At 34.7% G+C, this 17,479-nt stretch overlaps 1 protein-coding gene across 5 annotated transcripts in view; it reads left to right on the top strand.

Moving 5' to 3' along the window:
- Nucleotides 1-17,479, top strand: part of NEDD4 (neural precursor cell expressed, developmentally down-regulated 4, E3 ubiquitin protein ligase) — a 77,158-nt gene that overhangs the window by 22,967 nt on the left and 36,712 nt on the right. For 3 of the 5 annotated variants that reach the window (XM_012658099.1, XM_012658097.1, XM_012658095.1), the window contains exons 2-3: nucleotides 15,912-15,962; nucleotides 17,395-17,456. The exons of 1 other annotated variant lie outside the window; for it this stretch is intronic. In XM_012658099.1, the coding sequence (XP_012513553.1) occupies nucleotides 17,410-17,456 (47 nt within the window). In that variant the 5' untranslated portion in view covers nucleotides 15,912-15,962; nucleotides 17,395-17,409. The remainder of the gene's footprint in view (nucleotides 1-15,911; nucleotides 15,963-17,394; nucleotides 17,457-17,479) is intronic. One more of the 5 variants, XM_012658096.1, reaches the window with a different exon arrangement.

Raw genomic sequence — 17,479 nt, 5'->3', positions numbered from 1 at the left:
ATGAATAATTTTTATATTCTGAAGAACATATAGTCTAGATCATGTTCTTTTTTATTCCCATTGTTGAGTGAAAACTAAGTTTAGATGTTATTCTTTAACATGTTACTAGAGAACCAATTTTTCTTTCAATTATTTCTTTTTCTTTTCTTATGATCTGTGACCCAACAAGACTTATAATTACTTTGTTCTTTCTGATGAATGTTATTGATTAAATAACATATAGTGTGTGTTTTACCTCCTGTAACACTTTGAATTTCATCGTCATGTTCTTTTTCTTCAATAAATGTTGTAAACTACCTACTTCATTATAAGATACCTATTCTTCTTTTTCAAATATTTTAAAACCTTTTATTATGGAAAATTTCAAATGCAGACAAAAATAGAGTAATGCAATGAACCCCATGTGTACCTCACTCAATTTCAAAAAAAAAAAAAAATCAACATTTTGTCAATCATTTCATCCATCTCCTTTCTTCTTTTTTTTTGGAAACTTTTTTTAAAAAAAATCTTATACATCATATTTTACTCAAATACTTCACAATGCATCTGTGATGGATAGGTACTTTTTACCTATAAAGCCACTATGCAGCTATAACACTTAACAAAATTGACAATAATTCTAAGCTATTTTGACTGTATCTATCTCTAAGTCATCTAGGTCATTTTCTTATTGACAAAGCTCAAGATGGGTACAGCCTCCTTTGACTTTTGTCTATGTAATTCTTCATCTATTTTATGATGTTCACGTCACTTTGGGGCTGAGCATGTCAATTACTTGCCATAGGATTTTCTGCTTTTTTAATCAGATAACTTTTGATAATATATTTGTTTTCAGTATAATTGAGGTTTTTCCTTTGAAACCTAAAACTAAGAGGTACAAGTTCAGACTTGGAATTTATCACCTAAGCACACCTTATCTCTCTGCCTTAATCACCACACTGCATTTAGGGTTCAAACATCTGGGATACTACTTTCCTCATTCCTGGGCAGAGGTGAAAATGTACTCTGTGTTTAAGTAGTTGTATCAATTCCTCTTACAGCTTCTTCAGGTCTTAATCAATGTACCATGATCTTTGCTTTAGAGTCTTAAGAAGAAGTGCTTCCCCAGATTTGTAGTCTGTATATTTTTGCATGACTTTTTAATAATATGTTCTTTTCATGCATTTCCTATTACTGAACTGTAAACTTGGATTCTTAATTGCATACATGATTCTGTTTGTACATACATAAAACAATTATTATGTTATATATCGTGGCACTTTACAGTTTACAGTGTGCCCTCAGATATTCCCACAACAATATAAGGTAGATAATGATAGCTACTTTTTAATGAGCACCAACTATTTCCCAAACAGATTTAAAATTTCCAGTTCATAAAACAACTCTGTGAAGTTTCCTAAATTTCCTATTTTATTATATTTTCAAAGGAATACAGGTTTTCTAAAGCCTTATTAAATCTTAAAGGCACAATTCTTTTTACTTATACTCACAAATTTTGATTACATATATATTCATGTAGACAAAACTATATCAAGACAAGATGTACTAAAGGAAGACAGAAATAAATAAGAATTAGACAGCAAATTAACAGGAGATAACTAGCAGCTAGAAAGTCCTGGATGTGGGCCACAAGCCACACATAGGATATGCAATTATTGATAGTTCTAAAGCTAAATAACTCTTCTGGTTTTTATCTCTCATTGAAAATAGTGACTCATGGAGATGATCTTATGTCATTGATAAAATCAGCTTCCAACCATAAAATGGTAGATTTTTTTTCTCTTCAGTCTATAAAGAATTCCAGATATCCCAGTAGTTAAGATACCACAGTTTTCATTAATGGCATTGTTTTCGTTTAAATGAGTCTATTATACGTGAAGACATTAAAATAAACACCTTATTTTGTAAAAGCCACTATTATAACTTGGTTTTTATTTTATTCTTGATCTTTAGGAATCGAATCATCTTCTAGCTATCATCTGTTTTTGTTTTACGTTTTAAACAAAAGATTACATTTACAAAAGGAAACATATCCTAGTGTGCCCATTTATTTTTATATTGAAATGTTTAGTTGGCCATTGTTGATAGGGTAAAAGCAAAGTAATTCAGCTATTATGGTTTTATATTTATATAGTTACTCTCTTTGGAACATACATAAAAACTCAATTTTATATGATTCGTTTAAGCAACCCAATTTTGTCAGTCTGATGGGGTTTTTAAAAAGCTTTCTTATAGCTCTCCTTCCCTTTACTGAAAGTAATTATGCATTTGGCTTTTAGGATTTTTTTTAGCCTTCTAAAGTTAATGTGGATATTACTCTGGAGTATTATTTGTAAATATTATCAGACAGGTGGTAAAATCGCCGAAATATATTATACTGTTACCATAATTCTGAAACAAGCCAGTCAAATCTGTTTACTCACTACATACAATTTAAGTTTCCCAAACCTCAGCAGCCTGAAGGGACCAGTGGAGACAAAATAACAATTTTAACTCAAATTTGACTGACTTAGCCCTTCTGTTCACACAAGATCCCAAGCAGCTATAACATACTCTTCAGTATTTCTGGGTTCCCAAAGGATGGCGCCGACGCGTTCTTGACAAATCCAGTCCTGTCAAGCCGTATTTCCAGGGACATGCAGTACGGGATCATTGTCACTTTGGGGCACTGCTGTGTCCCACTGGGGTGTGGTCCTCTCTCCTTTCCTTAGGATGGGTTCTTTCCCCGAAGCATCCTAAAAAAGCTTATCTCAACCTTTCCTTAGGTAGGATGAGCCAACCTAGTTAAAAAAAGAAAAAAGTGGAGTTGTGGTTCTGAATACATGGTGGTGGGGAATCAGTCAGCCCTGGGGACGTGTCTGAATCCCAAAGATGGCAAGAACTAAGAATAAAATCTTAAAGCCAGAAAGTACTGTTTTACTTAAAAATTTCCTAAAACTCCACTGGCCAATATAGTAGCCGTAGCCACATGTGGCCATTGAGATTTAAATTAATTTAAATCAGATTTAATATTCAGAACCTGCTTTGTACTAGACACATTTCAAGTGCTCAATAGCTACGTGTGATTAGTGGCAGCTGCATTGGACAGCACAGATACAGAACATTGCCATAATTGCAGAAAGCTCTATCGGACAGGATTCCTCTAGAACATTAGGTTTGCAGCCACAAAGCACTGATACTCCTGCAAGTTTGACAATGCTCCAGTGTATGGAGGAAGGCGCCTAAAGCTGCAGTATTTGGTGCTTGTGGCCGAAGGAGTGGAGCCGCATCCCAATAGCCTTATTTTTCTCCACTGGTACCTGCCTTAATGTTAAGCAAGAAAAATGTCGGTTTTAAAGGGATCCATTGAGTTCTTATTTTCTTAAACAACAGTAACCCACTTCCCTTCTTTTTTTCTTTTTTCCTGTTTTCATTGATACATTATATTTTTCAGTAAAAATTACATGAGTTTCTGACCCTGGGGCAAATTTTAAAAGCTGTTTCTAGATCAGCTAAACTTACATTTGATCAGAAAACCAGGTAATCAAATTATAAGAATAATCAATTTCTAATTCTGACTTTTTAAAAAAAAACTGAGAATAAGTTATTCATTTCAAAAGGTAAAAATTGTTAGAGAAAACATTTTTTTCTACCACTACCTAAAGTAGTCTTGTACCAAGGTTTACAAAAAAGAGAGAGAGAGGCCGGGCGCGGTGGCTCACACCTGTAATCCTAGCTCTCTGGGAGGCCGAGGCGGGTGGATCGTTCTGAGCTCAGGAGTTCGAGACCAGCCTGAGCAAGAGCGAGACCCCGTCTCTACCAAAAATAGAAAGAAATTAATTGGACAACTAAAAATATATATAGAAAAAATTAGCCGGGCATGGTGGCGCATGCCTGTAGTCCCAGCTACTTGGGAGGCTGAGGCAGTAGGATTGCTTGAGCCCAGGAGTTTGAGGTTGCTGTGAGTTAGGATGACGCCATGGCACTCGCCTCAGGCAAGAGAGTGAGACTCTGTCTCAAAAAAAAAAAAAAAAAAGAGAGAGAGAGAGGGAGAGAGAAGGAGAAGGAGAAGAATCATTTTGTTTGTTTAGAAATATTCTTTGGCCTTATGTACAATCTTTATACACACTTGTGTTCTTTGCACTGAGGTTAAATCTTTGTTTTCATAGATTACTGTGTATCGTTTGTGCTTAATATTATTTGTTGATGATTAGGGAAATGACTATTGAAAATATAACAAACATATTTTGCTTTTACAGTGTCTTTTGTTGTGAAATATAAAAGAGTAGAAGACATTATCTCAATGTTTTGATGGGGCAATCTAGGCAAGGAAGACAAAGAACATATAGATAAGATAGTTTGAAATTATTAAAGAAGGATCAAAGAGTTGAATAGCTTCAGCTTTGATAAATCCTGAATTATTGACAGTGTTCTCCACATCCACTAATGCTAGTGCTGTTTAATACACAGAAAAAAAATTTAGTATGAAGTTCAGTAGTTTATAAATTTCAGATTGAATAACCTTTAAAGATGACTATAACTGCAATCTGGAGCAATAAATTTAACAACCTAATGATGAGCTAAATAATGACTTCCTATATGCGAAGTATGTTGCTGGGCCTTTCACCATGTGGAAAAACTTAGGAATTGTTTTTAACCTTCCTTTTAAACATTGTTTAAACATTCTTATATTTAAACTATTAAATGGGGTAGTTTTATCTGAATCTAAATCCACTTGAGTTGTGGATTTCACCTCTCATGGATGTATTACTAATTTGGGGTAGTATCAGTAGAAGATTAGGATTGTAATATTGTAGAACTTGAACAACAAACATTTGTGTAAAAAATTCTAATCTGTCAAACTTGACCAACTCTGTGCAGATTCCAAGTGGTGGATTCCATATGCCAAGGATGGGGGGTGTGGCTCATGGCCACTAGAGGGCAGGAGAGGGCAGGAACAGCTGGGGACAAGTGTGTAGGGGAAAGCTTGGGCCACTCTGTAAGGAAGACAGTTTCCCACAACTTGAAGAAAACATAAGTCAGTCCCTGCAGCAGGAAAGCCAAGAAACGATCTGGGAACATAAGACATAGTCAGAGCTGTGAGAAACATGGGCAGGGAATCAATAATCCAGTGTGGAGCCCAGACATTACCAGTTATCAAACTAGTGGCAGAAAGCTAAAGTCAAGGCCAGGTTGAAGAAGGCAGTCAGACTGCAGGGATTTGAGCAGGTCATTTAACACTTACAATTATTGCTCCAACTCTGTTGAACATACTAACCCTCTGGAAATGGGCGAATGGGACTTAAAAATCTAGTGCCTGAAAAGTCAAGCGAAATCTGATACCATCTACTTCTGATATTGGAGCATCTCCTGTCACAATTCCTGATTTATTTGCACAATGCCAGTCCATTACTATTTTCTTCCTCGAGTCCAAAAAGCTAGTTTTTACAAAGGAGGGATTAATTGAGACAGAGACGATACAGCACCATTAAGTCATGCCATTTCACTTTTTAAAAAAAAAAAACTAATTTAGAATGTGTCTCTCGGTATTAAATATCTATAAAGACAAGACACATTGGGATATAACAAACAATAAAAGTTTTCCTTCCTCCCTCTCCTATATACATCCATGGAATTTTGTGCTTTTCCTTTACAGTTTTTACACATGATTTAGTTATATGTGCATGTTTATTAACTATGCCAGACTATAGGCTCCATGATACCAGAAACATCCTTTCACACTTAGCACAGAGAGCCTGGCTATCGAAGCCTGTCACTAACATTTGTTGACCTCAAGGAATTTACCATGTAGTTGGAGTGGAAGAGAACTATAATACAGATGTTAAAATAGGTATAAGGTGAAAGAGAATTACAGAATAGGAAATTAGCAATTTAGTCTCATCGGGAAAATTTTCATTAAAGTGGCATTGAGCTAGGCCTCATAGGCAGATAGCATTTATACAGGCAGAGATGAGGGAGAAACTTTCCAGGAAGAGGGTGCAGAGTGCTTTTGAGAGGGCAAAATATAGGATTTTTTTCAGCTATTAGGGAGGCTTATATTAACAAGTAAGGCTGCAAGGTGGATTGGAAAAACAAACGCAGAGGGCCTAGAATCCCAGGCTAAGAAATGTATGGCTTTTCCTCTGGACCAGTATTTTTGAAATGTGTTCCTCACCAGTCTACAAGATATCTCATATAAAACTTATCCCATTGACAAATAAGTTTGTCTAATGCCACGTGCTATATCTTGGAGTATCACAGTGCACACTGGTAAATCTAACTTCTTAAAGTCCTGCAGGAAATAAACTTTTTACCTTGGTTTAACCGAGTGTATCCCAATTACATGACCACATTTAGATGTCCTGCTTATTTCTCAGTTGTGAACAATCATTGTTCACTCTTCCTGGTTTTTCTCCAAGAATTGAATAAAGTTATGGTTCTCAAGGTGAGAACTTGCAAGAACGGCAAATTCTCAGGCCCCATCCCAGATTTAATGAATCAGAAATTCTGGCGATGGAGCCCAGTGATATGTCTTTAAAAAGCCTACCAGGTGATTCTGACACTCACTCAGGTTCAACCTGAATCTTGCAACTCTAGATTAGGTTGGAAGCAGAAGCTTCCAGGCTACCTTTCTCAGCTATTACAGCTTCCGTTTATCCACTTCAAGTGATGGTTTTCCGTTTAGCCATTTTAAAGTTCATCTTTTCAAAGTTGCTTGTTTTTAAATTAAATATCTGAGGTTCTGTACAGCTCCACTCTTTGGTTTCTTAGAATTGAAGTCACTGTATCTTCTGCAACAGTGGCAGCCATCTACGAATTTAGTTTCTCATTTAAACTGCAGAGATAATTCTCCAGAGAATATTAGCTTCTATCCCTTCAAAAGTTTACCTTTTCCTTTCCTTAGTAGTTTGGCAGACATTTCTAGAAAGAAAAAATTAATGTAATTTATTAGAGCTCAGAAGTGTGAATTCTGTGACTGTTTTCAATCAAGAGTTGAATACTTTTCTTTCTGAAAGGAAAAGCTTTATCCATTTTATCAGTTATTTAGTTGTGGGTGTTTCCTGGTTAAATTATAACTTTACACAGTCCTGTCGTTTGCCTTTGTTTAGAAATATCAATTTGAAACAGTGAGATGAGCCCCTCCCCTTTTTAGAGGTGGAGGGAAAGTTGAAATAAATGCAAAACCTTTTTCTCACCGTTTATAGTCACCTAGTTTAGGAACTTACATAATAAAAGTGCCTCTAAAAGTGTTGGATATATTAAATTTTAACTTTGAAAATAATTACAAAGTCCTTTTCATATTCGATACAACACAACCTCTGATTCCTGTTATCTCTTCTCTGCTTCAGATTCTTTTTTTTCTGTAGCACATCAAAAAACGGTTTATATTTTTAAATCCTCCCAGCAGATTACAAATGAAACTTTAAAGCCTGTGAAGATAAACTTGTCAAGGTAAATATCATCTGTTTTCACAAGTCTGTGATAATTAAAAAGTGGAGAACTCCAAAGAAACTGAAATTCAGAGGAAGATAACTCAAACTGGAACTGATTTAGAGAGTGGTCTCTCCTGACTCCCACCCCCAGTTGATTATGTAAAAATCTCTTTAAAGATGTGAGGATTGCTAAGGGTTGTAGAATTTTCAAGTAGTATGAAGCTATTGTCAAAGAACAAAATACAGTCATCTCTTGGTACTGCTGGGGAGAGGGGGGATTGGTCCCAGGTCCCCTGCAGCTAACAAAATTGGCAATGCTCAAGTCCCTTAAATAAAATGGTATACTATTTGCACATAACCTATATTATATAAATAGTTTCTGTACTGTATTTTTTGTATCATTTTTCTTTTTTTTTTCAAATATTTTCAGTCCCTGATTGGTTGAATACACAGGTGCAAAAACCTGTGGATAGAGAGGGCTGACTGTACAGTTTGTGTCTTATAGTCAGTTCTACCAGATAGACTGGAGGCTGAGCAAATCACAAGCTTGGGACATTGAATGTCACTTTATGCAAAGATACCCAGTTTACATACCACTATGATTTTATAGCACACATCAGATTAAACCATTTATCTAATGCCATTTCACCCTTGGCATACTAAAAAGATTGAATCAGTAAATCTTGAACTTCTAGAAAAATGTTTAAAATAAGCAGGTCATAGTATACAGCAAGTCAATAAGTAGGAAAGCAGAAGCTGTACAAATGCAGTTTGATTTAATAAAATTGGCTTACCTTAGAAAACAGTTAAGTTAAATTTATAATAGTTTTAATAATCCTTTTTTCTATCTGTCTATATCTAGTATGTAGTATGAGTCCATGTAGTATGGATTGGATTTAGAGAGGAAATATGTTCATTTATTTATTTAAAGACAGGGTTTTGCTCTGTTGCCCAAATTGGAGTGGAGTACAGTGGTATATTCATAGCTCACTGCAACCTCCAGCTCCTGGGCTCAAGCAATCCTCCCCCCTGAGCCTCCTAAGTAGCTAGACATGCATGCCACTATGGCTGGCCAATTTTTTTTTTTTTTTAAAGACAAAAATCTCACTACGTTGCCCAGGCTGATCTTGAACTCCTGGGCTCAAGCAATCCTCCCACCTTGGTCTCCCAAAGTGCTGGGATTACTGGTGTGAACCACCATGCTTGGCCAGGATGTTCATTTAAAATAATGGTTTTTATAAAATCTGCAAGCAGAAAATATATAGTTACTTTATTTTAAAAAGACTACATATGATCCATTTATATGAGTTCTGCTTATTTTTCTTAGAGATTCACATGTGTGAATATCCTCTTTGTTAAAATATCTACTTTTTTTTTTTTTTTGAGACAAAGTCTCGCTCTGTCACCCCAGGTAGAGTGCAGTGGTGTCATCATAGTTCACTGCAACCTCAAACTTGTGCACTCAAGCAATCCTCTTGCCTCAGCCTCCTGAGTAACTGGGACTACAGGCGTGTGCCACAGCACCCAGCTAATTTTTTTATTTTTAGAAGATATTGGGGGGGCGGTTCGCTCTTGCTCAGGTCTCAAACTCCTGGCCTCAAGCAATCCTCCTGCCTCGGCCTCCAGAGTGCTAGGATTATAGGCTTGAGCCACTGCACCTGGCCCCCAAAATATCTACTTCTTATGTGTCCAAATCAAGAAAACATTTAACCTTTTAGAAGAATGAAAGTTTAAAGTCCACCTTAAACAAAGAGGTTCTTAGATAATTTCAGTTTTAGTGTTTCAGCTTCAGAATTTCTAACTCTGGTCTTTTATGATCTCTGAAATATGTCTTGATCTCTTAGCTTAATTTAAGTAATATGATTAATAATGGCTATATGTTTATTCAATTTCTTTTCTTACCATCTGTTCCAATTCTTTTTTTTTTATTGAGAATTAGATGATCTATACAGAGAAATCATGACATTTGCACATAAAGGATTTGCATACAGCTCTATGAAAATGATAGTTATTAGCAATAATTAAAACATTAATACAAATGCAAGCCTCTTGATCTTGAATCTTTGATCTTGATCTTATCTTTGAAAAAAGGTAGCTTAAACTTATATATGCTTTTTGGCTCACTCAGAAAAATGTTTCCTTCTGTAGCAGCCAATCTGTCATTGAGATCTGTTTCTATTTCAGATTAGTTTACTTTAGTCTTTATTATTTGCACAAAATAAAAATTATCTTGGCTATAAATGCAAAATGATAAATACCAGTTTATTGACTGAGACATTGTAATGACAAAAGATTAGAAACAATCTAAATGTCTGCCAATAGGAAACTAGTTAAATAAATTTTGTTATTCCATATAATGGCATGCCATAGAACCATTAAAAAGGTAAAGGATCTGTATATATACTTTATATTTGGATAAAGTATTAGAAACAATGTTGATGCATAACAATATATCAAAGAAAACTCTGAAGGGATACTGAAACACAAGAATAACAGCTATTGCCTTTTGCAAGGACTAGGAGGCTAGGAACCCTTTTGTTTCCTTTTTAATTTCGTACCCTGTGTATATGTTACTTATGTTTTAAAATTAGTTTTTAAAAATCATCTTGGTTAGAAAACAGCTAGCTAAGTCGGAAAACTAAAAAACCATAAACTATATTGTATTTAATGTCCATGTGTAAAATTCATTTTTACTGATTAAAAAGCATGATTGAAACAAAAAGTTTGGTATTACAGCAGAAAACGTTGGCTATATTGTTGAGTTCTGGGCGTGAAGACGTGATTCTTCCTTTAATAATTTTTTATACAATAGATTTACCTTGGGATATTATTTGTAACTCAGACTTAATGTAAACTCTTTTTAAAAGCAAAGTATTCTGCAAAGCTGTGACACTTTAACTTAACTGTTTTTAAAATTCTGCTTTTTGTTGCGTTGGATTCTCTTAAAGCAGAACATTCAGCCACTATTTATCCTTATCACAGTCGATAATAGTTTGTCCTCCTAAAATTAGAGCATCTATAGTTCTAATTGAAATGTTTACAAAAGCAGCAATTTGACTTTTTTCATGTTCTAAAAATTGTTTTAAGAAACTGAAATTAATATCATTAGAATATTAGAAAAAGTATTATTTACTGACTAAACTGTGCCCAGTACAGATGGTCATGTTTAAAATCACCTGGTGTTCTAAATTCTTTTTCAGATTTTCAGGCATTCTTAAATTACTTATATTTTACCAAATGCAAATTTGTTTTATGAAGTAGGCTGCATTACACTTCAAATATAGGAAATAACTCTTGCAAAGAAATGCTTGATATTCAGAATTTGGAACAATATTGGTTGGCTAGGGAAATATTAATGAACATCACAGACTTTCTTGCTTTCATAGGAATGAGTTTAAAACTATTCCTTTTCCTTTGTAAATGGAAAAAGAACCTCTAATTGTCCTATATTTGTAGCAACCATATGTCCCAGACTTGCCAGGATAGTTCCCGGTTTCACATTCTCTGTCTCCTTCTCAGACCATGCATATTGATTTTTAGTTTGGAAACTTTGTTCATTCTTCCGATATTGAAAACACAGTTGTTTGGGATCATTTCATTTTAGATAGAAGAAACTCATTTGAGACCATTTGCTTTAAAGAAGGAAGACAACATGTTGCAACAAATATTTTAATTGTGTTTTTATATACCAGAGATACTTGAGACAAGGAAATTCTCACTATGTGGGATTTTCGTTCTATACTTTTGTTCACAAAGACAACCAATGAACAAGGAACATGGTGCAATAAAAACAGATGATGTCTAAGAGAGACAGGATGGAATATGTTTCTTTCTTTCAGTGACCAGCACTGCCTCTCCAATGGAGACTGAAGCTGTAAAAAAGATGTGTAAGTTAAGAGATTTTAAGAAGTAGTCTTGACTCTCCATAATATATAATATTCCAATATTTATTGGAAGATTTTTATTCATGGGCAGCTATTAACTAGTGGACGTCACTTTGGGGTGAGCAGAGAGAATTAGTCATTTTATTGGAAGACTTCCAGGTTTCAATATCTATAGGGTTTTTTCCATTGGGTTGGTAAGTTGTTCCATACAGGAACCTTCTTTCCCAGGAAGAGTGTATTTGTCTGCCAGTATTCTAGGAGCCAAGTGAAAAAGGCATCTGAGTGGGGAGGGTACTTACGGTTTAGTATTAGGACTTTCACTTACTCCCTCATTTCTCTCTCTGCTGTCATCTGCTCTTCCAGTCTCCCTGTTTCGTTTCTTCTCTAATTCATGTAGATGGAATCAGATAGCATGTACTGTTTTATGTCTTCTTTTTTTCCTTAAACTTTTCTTTGAGATTCATCTATGTTGTTTTGTGTATCAGTCCATTTCTTTTCATTGCTGAGTAATTCTATTAAACGCATATACTGCTAAAGGACATTTGAGTTGTTTCCAGTTTGGGATATTGTGAATGGAATTCTATAAACATTCTTGAACAAGTACTTTAGTGGATATTTGTTTTTATTTTTCTTGGGAAAACAGTGAGGAATACAATTTCTTGGTCATACAGTAAGAGTTCTGATTGCTCCACATTCTGACCAATATGAGTTATTGTGAGACTTTTTGATTTTAGCTATTCTTGAGAGTTCAAAGTGGTACTGCATTATGATTTTAATTTGCATTTCCCTGATGACTAATAGTGGTTAGCATCTTTTCATGTACTATTGACTGTTCATTTATCTTCTTGTTTGAAATATCTGTTCAAGCTTTACATCCATTTTAATTGGGTAGTTTTTCTCTTTGTTATTGATTCATATTTTTGATTTATAGGAATTCTTTATGAAATGACCCCTTTATTATAATGAAATGTCCTTTTTTACTTGGGGCTGTACTCCTTATCATGGAGTCTAATTTGTCTGATATTATTATAGTCACTCCTGGTTTCTTATACTTGCCATATACTTGATGTATCTTCTTTCATACCTTTGATTTAAATTTATCTATGTATGTGTATTTAAAGTTCATCTCTTGAGCCTAGAGGCAATGATCACCTTGAAGCCAGATCTTGGTATCTAAATACCATTCTCCAGTAAAATTTATCAGGGTTCTTTGGAGAAATGACTGATTGTAGGGCAGGGATAGGGAAAACATAAGCTGAACTTGGAACATCTTGTGGCACCAGAAAGTAAAGAAGTGCTCGGAAAATAATGAGGACATATCAAAAATATACAAGGAATAGCTGGAAGTGACTCCCAATGACCAGACCTGGGACAATTTAAATAACAAAGTAAGTGACAGGAATGGATTATATCTCATAAGATAAATTTCAGTGTGTCCGTGCTAATATAAATAAGTAATTGACTATATAAATGGGGGGAAGGGGAAAGTTCTTTATTTCCGCAGAACTCAAATTAATTAATGTAAAAGGAATGATGGAAATGGTAGAAATAGAAAGTCACCATTTGGCAAGCACCACAGTAATAATTGTTACAGGCAAGAATCATCAATGAATGCTAAAGTTTATGGGCAAAAGTGTGATAAGAAATGGGATGTTTACACAGCCTTGAAGTATTTTCCCACCAGATACTATTAATTACAAGGAGGAAAATATTAAGAAGAGAAACGTGGCAGACAGCACCTTAACCAGATGGTCATAGTTAATATCATCAGTAATGGGACAAGTTGGCATCATATGCCTCCTGATATGATGCACTGAGGGCACAAACATCACTTTTTTTTGTTTTTGGAGATAGGGTCTCACTCCGTCACCCAGGCTGGAATGCAAAGGCACGATCCTAGCTCACTGCAGCCTCATACTCCTGGGCTCAAACAATCCTCCTGCCTCAGCCTCCTAAGTAGCTAGGGCTACAGGCCTGTGCCATCTTGCCCAGTCACAATCATCACTTTTATGATATTCTTGCCAAAAAATGCATAATCTAAATTCAACCATGAACAAATATTAGACAAACCCCTATTGAGGGATGTTCTATAGCCAGTACTCTTCAGAAATGTGCAGATTATGAAAAACAAAGAAAGACTAAGGTACTTTCTATATTAAAAGAAACTAAGGAGACAGGACAATTAAATGCAACGTGTGATTCTGAATTGGATCCTGGACTAAAATTAGTGGGACAATTGGTAAAATGTGAGTAAGGTCTGTATATTATTTAATAGTATTTCTGGTTTTGATCATTATACTATGGACATGTAAGATATTAACATGTGGGGTAGCTAGGTGAGAAGTATATGAGAATTCTTAGCATGATTTTTGTAATTTTTTATAAATATGAAATCATTTTAAAATGAAAAGTGAGAAAATGAAAAAAGATTTAATAAAAATATTTTTAGATAATAATAATGATAGGTGTCTTTTGTAAGCAACATATAGTTAGGTCATGCATCTTTATTCAGTTTGACAGTCTCCATCTTTAACTGGAATATTTAGTTGTCATAATTTATCTGGTTGGGTTTAGTTCTTAAAAAGTGGGATTTATTTCTGTTCGTCTTGTTCTTTGTGTCTCTGTTTCTCTTTTCCTGCCTTATTTTGGATTAGTTAACGATTTTGTGATATTTCATTTTAATTCTTCCCTTGGCTTTTTAGCTCTGACATCAATTAATGATTAACATATATCAGTCATAGCACTTCATATGAAATGTAAGAGTCTTACAACAATATAGATTCATTTACTCCACCTGTCTTTTGTGCATGTTGTCATTTGTATTATATCACATATGTTATAAAACCATAATGTAGGGATATAATTTCTGTAAATAACAATTTGTTGTTTCAGTGTCTGAGAAGGTGTTTTGTAAAAAAAAAAAAAAATTTACCCACCCATTTACCATTTTTGATGCTCCTCCTTCCTCCCTTTAGATCTGAATTTCCATCTGGTACCACTTATCCTCAGCCTATTGAATAACTTCCTCTAGCATATCTTGTAATGCCAGCAATTTGTCTGCTGATAACAAATTATCTTAACTTCATTTATCCAAAATTCTCTTTATTTTCCTTTCCTTTTTGATGGATATTTTTGCTAGATACAGAATTTTAGGTAATTTTTTCTTTCAGCACTTAATAGACATTATTCAGTTGTCTTCTGGCTTCCATTGTTTTTGACGAGAAGTCAGCCATCCATTTGTTCCTTTGTGTGTAATGTGTGGTTTCATCTGCTGCTTTCATGATTTTCTCTTTGTCTTTTGTTGTCGGCATTTAATAATGTGTCTACCCATGTTTTCTTTATATTTATCCTGCTTCAGTTCATTGACTTAGTTTAAGCTTGTGTTTTTCCAAATGTGGAAAAATGTTGGCTGTTTTTATTTTTCTGCCCTATCACCCCCCTTTCTGGGACTCCAGTTACATGTATATGAGACTGCTCAAAATTTTTCTCCAAGTCTTCTTTATTTTTCATATAGGACAAATTCTGTTGATGTATCGTCAAGTTCATGAAACTTTTCTCCAGTCATCTTCAAGCACATATTAAACCCATCCACTGATTTTTATTTCATATATTATCATTTTTTAGCTCTAAAATGTACATTTGATTTATTTTTATAGTTTCCATTTCACTGCTGAGATTCTTCATCTGTTCGTTCATGACGACCTAATTTTTCTTTTAAGTCCTTGAATATCTTTATAATAGCTGTTTTCATTTCTCTGCTTATTTCAAGATCTGGGTCATCTCGTAGTTGGTTTCTATTAATTACTTTTTCTCTTGCTACTGGGTCATATTTTCCTATTTATTTGCATGTCTAATAATTTTCCATTGTATATTGGACAATGTACATAGTACATAACAGAGACGATGAATTTTGTTATCTTTCCCTGAAGAGTGTTGATTTGTTTTCGAATAATTTAGCTGAACTCCAAATTCTATCTTCCACCTTGGTGAACATCAACTGAACGGTATACTTAATCCTTTCAGCCTTCCAGCAGTTGTCTTTCACTTGTGCAACTGAGGGTTAAACTAGGGATTTGGGTAGAGTTTCCATATAGATTTGGAGGGACCCTTATGGCTTCTTCCTTTGTGGGTTTTTTCTCCTCACTGGCCAGAAAGGCTGTTATCCCCAAACTAGGTCTTCTGACTCCCCAAGCCAGTGATATTGCAGATTTCTGCTTAAGTTCTAAACGCTCCACACCATATGGACTGTGGATGACTGCCAGGGGAAAAGATATATACTGACTCCTACTCGGCGCAATCTCTTTTTGCAAGGATTGACTTCCCTCCATTTTCTGCTTGGTTTTGGTCACTCTATTGTGCTTTCAAAATAGTTGTTTTTATATTTTGTCAGAGTATATAATTATTATCTGAAGGATTAATCTGATATATGCTAATCTGCCATTACCAGAAACTGTACCATATTACTTTTTTATTTTCCATTGATTTTTCCATTGATGCTGCATAGGATTAAACAAAAAGCTTACATATTTTTTGTGAATGATGGCACTGTCTCATCAAAATCTTCTAAAGGAATTGAACATATTACTAATTTTCTTTTTTCTTCTTTCTTTTATAGACAAGAGATGATTTCCTCGGTCAAGTAGATGTTCCACTTTATCCATTACCGGTTAGTAAAGGTGTCCATGATTTTGCTTTTTGTGTTTATTCTTTTTAATTTAATAAATATTTACATATACACAATATAGTTAATATAAATATTCAATTTATTAAATATATGCTGCTTTTATTTCTCAAGCATATTATTTTCTAAAAACTCATCTCAGTTTTCCATTTCAGTTTGCTCTTTAAGATTTCCTTACATGAACCCCAGTGAGAAATAGCCACTGAAATTTGTTGGCATTATGAAAGCATTGTGCAAGGAAGATCACTTGGGAAATCTTCTGCTGAATAACCAGAGTGTGGCTAGCCTAGGCTCACAGAAGGAAACTGAGATAGTTTACAATGATGTAAACAGAAAACACTGAGAATCTGGACTACGCGTGTAGCAATGGAGGAAAATAGATTCAGGAAACATTTCAGAATAAAACATTATTGGATCAAGTGTCTGACATGGAGGTTGAAAAAATAAACAAAAAATAAAGATGATACAAGTTAAACTTAGAAGATAAGGGTGGCATCTCATGTCGAAAAGGGAGGAGGAAAGATGTTTTGAAATATAGGAAATTTATTTTTGGACATACTGAATTTCAGTAGAAAATAGGAAAAATGAAGGTTTAAAGTGGACAGGTGACAGGGACATAAAAATGAATTATGTAGGGAAAAGGGACTAGAACGACTGAGGGTCATCACTGTCCAGGTAACAGCAGAATCTCTGACAATCTCTCCTCTCTCCAGATAAGAGAGAGGAGAGCAGAGGGCCAACTGCCGAAGCCCAGTCAGTGTGGGTGGATCAAGGGAGAAGAGAGAGACAAACAAGTGAGACAGGAAAAGAAACAGTGCCACAAGAATTTAAGGAAAGAGTTTCAAGACAGAATGAATAGTTAGCAATGCAAAACAGCAGAGAAGTATAATGAAAACAGACAAAGCACTGTTGAACTTTTTAAAAGAGAAAAAATACTTTTAAATAAGGCTTTTGTTTATTGGCTTTCTACAGTCTTTAGAGATCATAAGCTTTCAACAATATATTTAACCCAGTGTTACTTTCCAGGTTATTTACTTGTTTGTTCTCCTAGAATTGTCTCTATGCTCTAACCAAGCCAACCTGCTGACATGTACATATTCCATATTCTTTTGGGGTGCCAACATCCTAACCACTATGTACTGTGTTTCCACTTCTTCTCTTCTACTCTCCTTTTGGCTCCACAACCTCCCTGCTCAGCTAGTTAGTTGCAGACCGAGTTGTGATGCTGGCTGTAATTCCTGTTGTGCAGCAAAGTAAAAGTACTGTCAAGTTACTAATTGTAACCTTTAATAAACTAGAGCTGCTTTTTTCTCATTTCTAACTTCCATTATGCCTTAGCATAGTTCACGAATGTTCTTGAAAAGTACATGTTTTTGGTGTTATGGATGTATCTTGAAAATCCACTGTTTTATTCTAGACAGAAAATCCAAGAATGGAGAGACCATATACATTTAAGGATTTTGTTCTTCACCCAAGAAGGTCAGTACATATAAAATAATAGC

Source organism: Propithecus coquereli, unplaced genomic scaffold, assembly GCF_000956105.1.
Source record: "Propithecus coquereli isolate 6110/MARCELLA unplaced genomic scaffold, Pcoq_1.0 Scaffold57, whole genome shotgun sequence".
In the NCBI taxonomy this organism is placed as follows: Eukaryota; Metazoa; Chordata; class Mammalia; order Primates; family Indriidae; genus Propithecus; species Propithecus coquereli.
The sequence above is the reverse complement of the archived record's forward strand: the minus strand, read 5'-3'. Positions and strand labels throughout refer to the sequence as shown.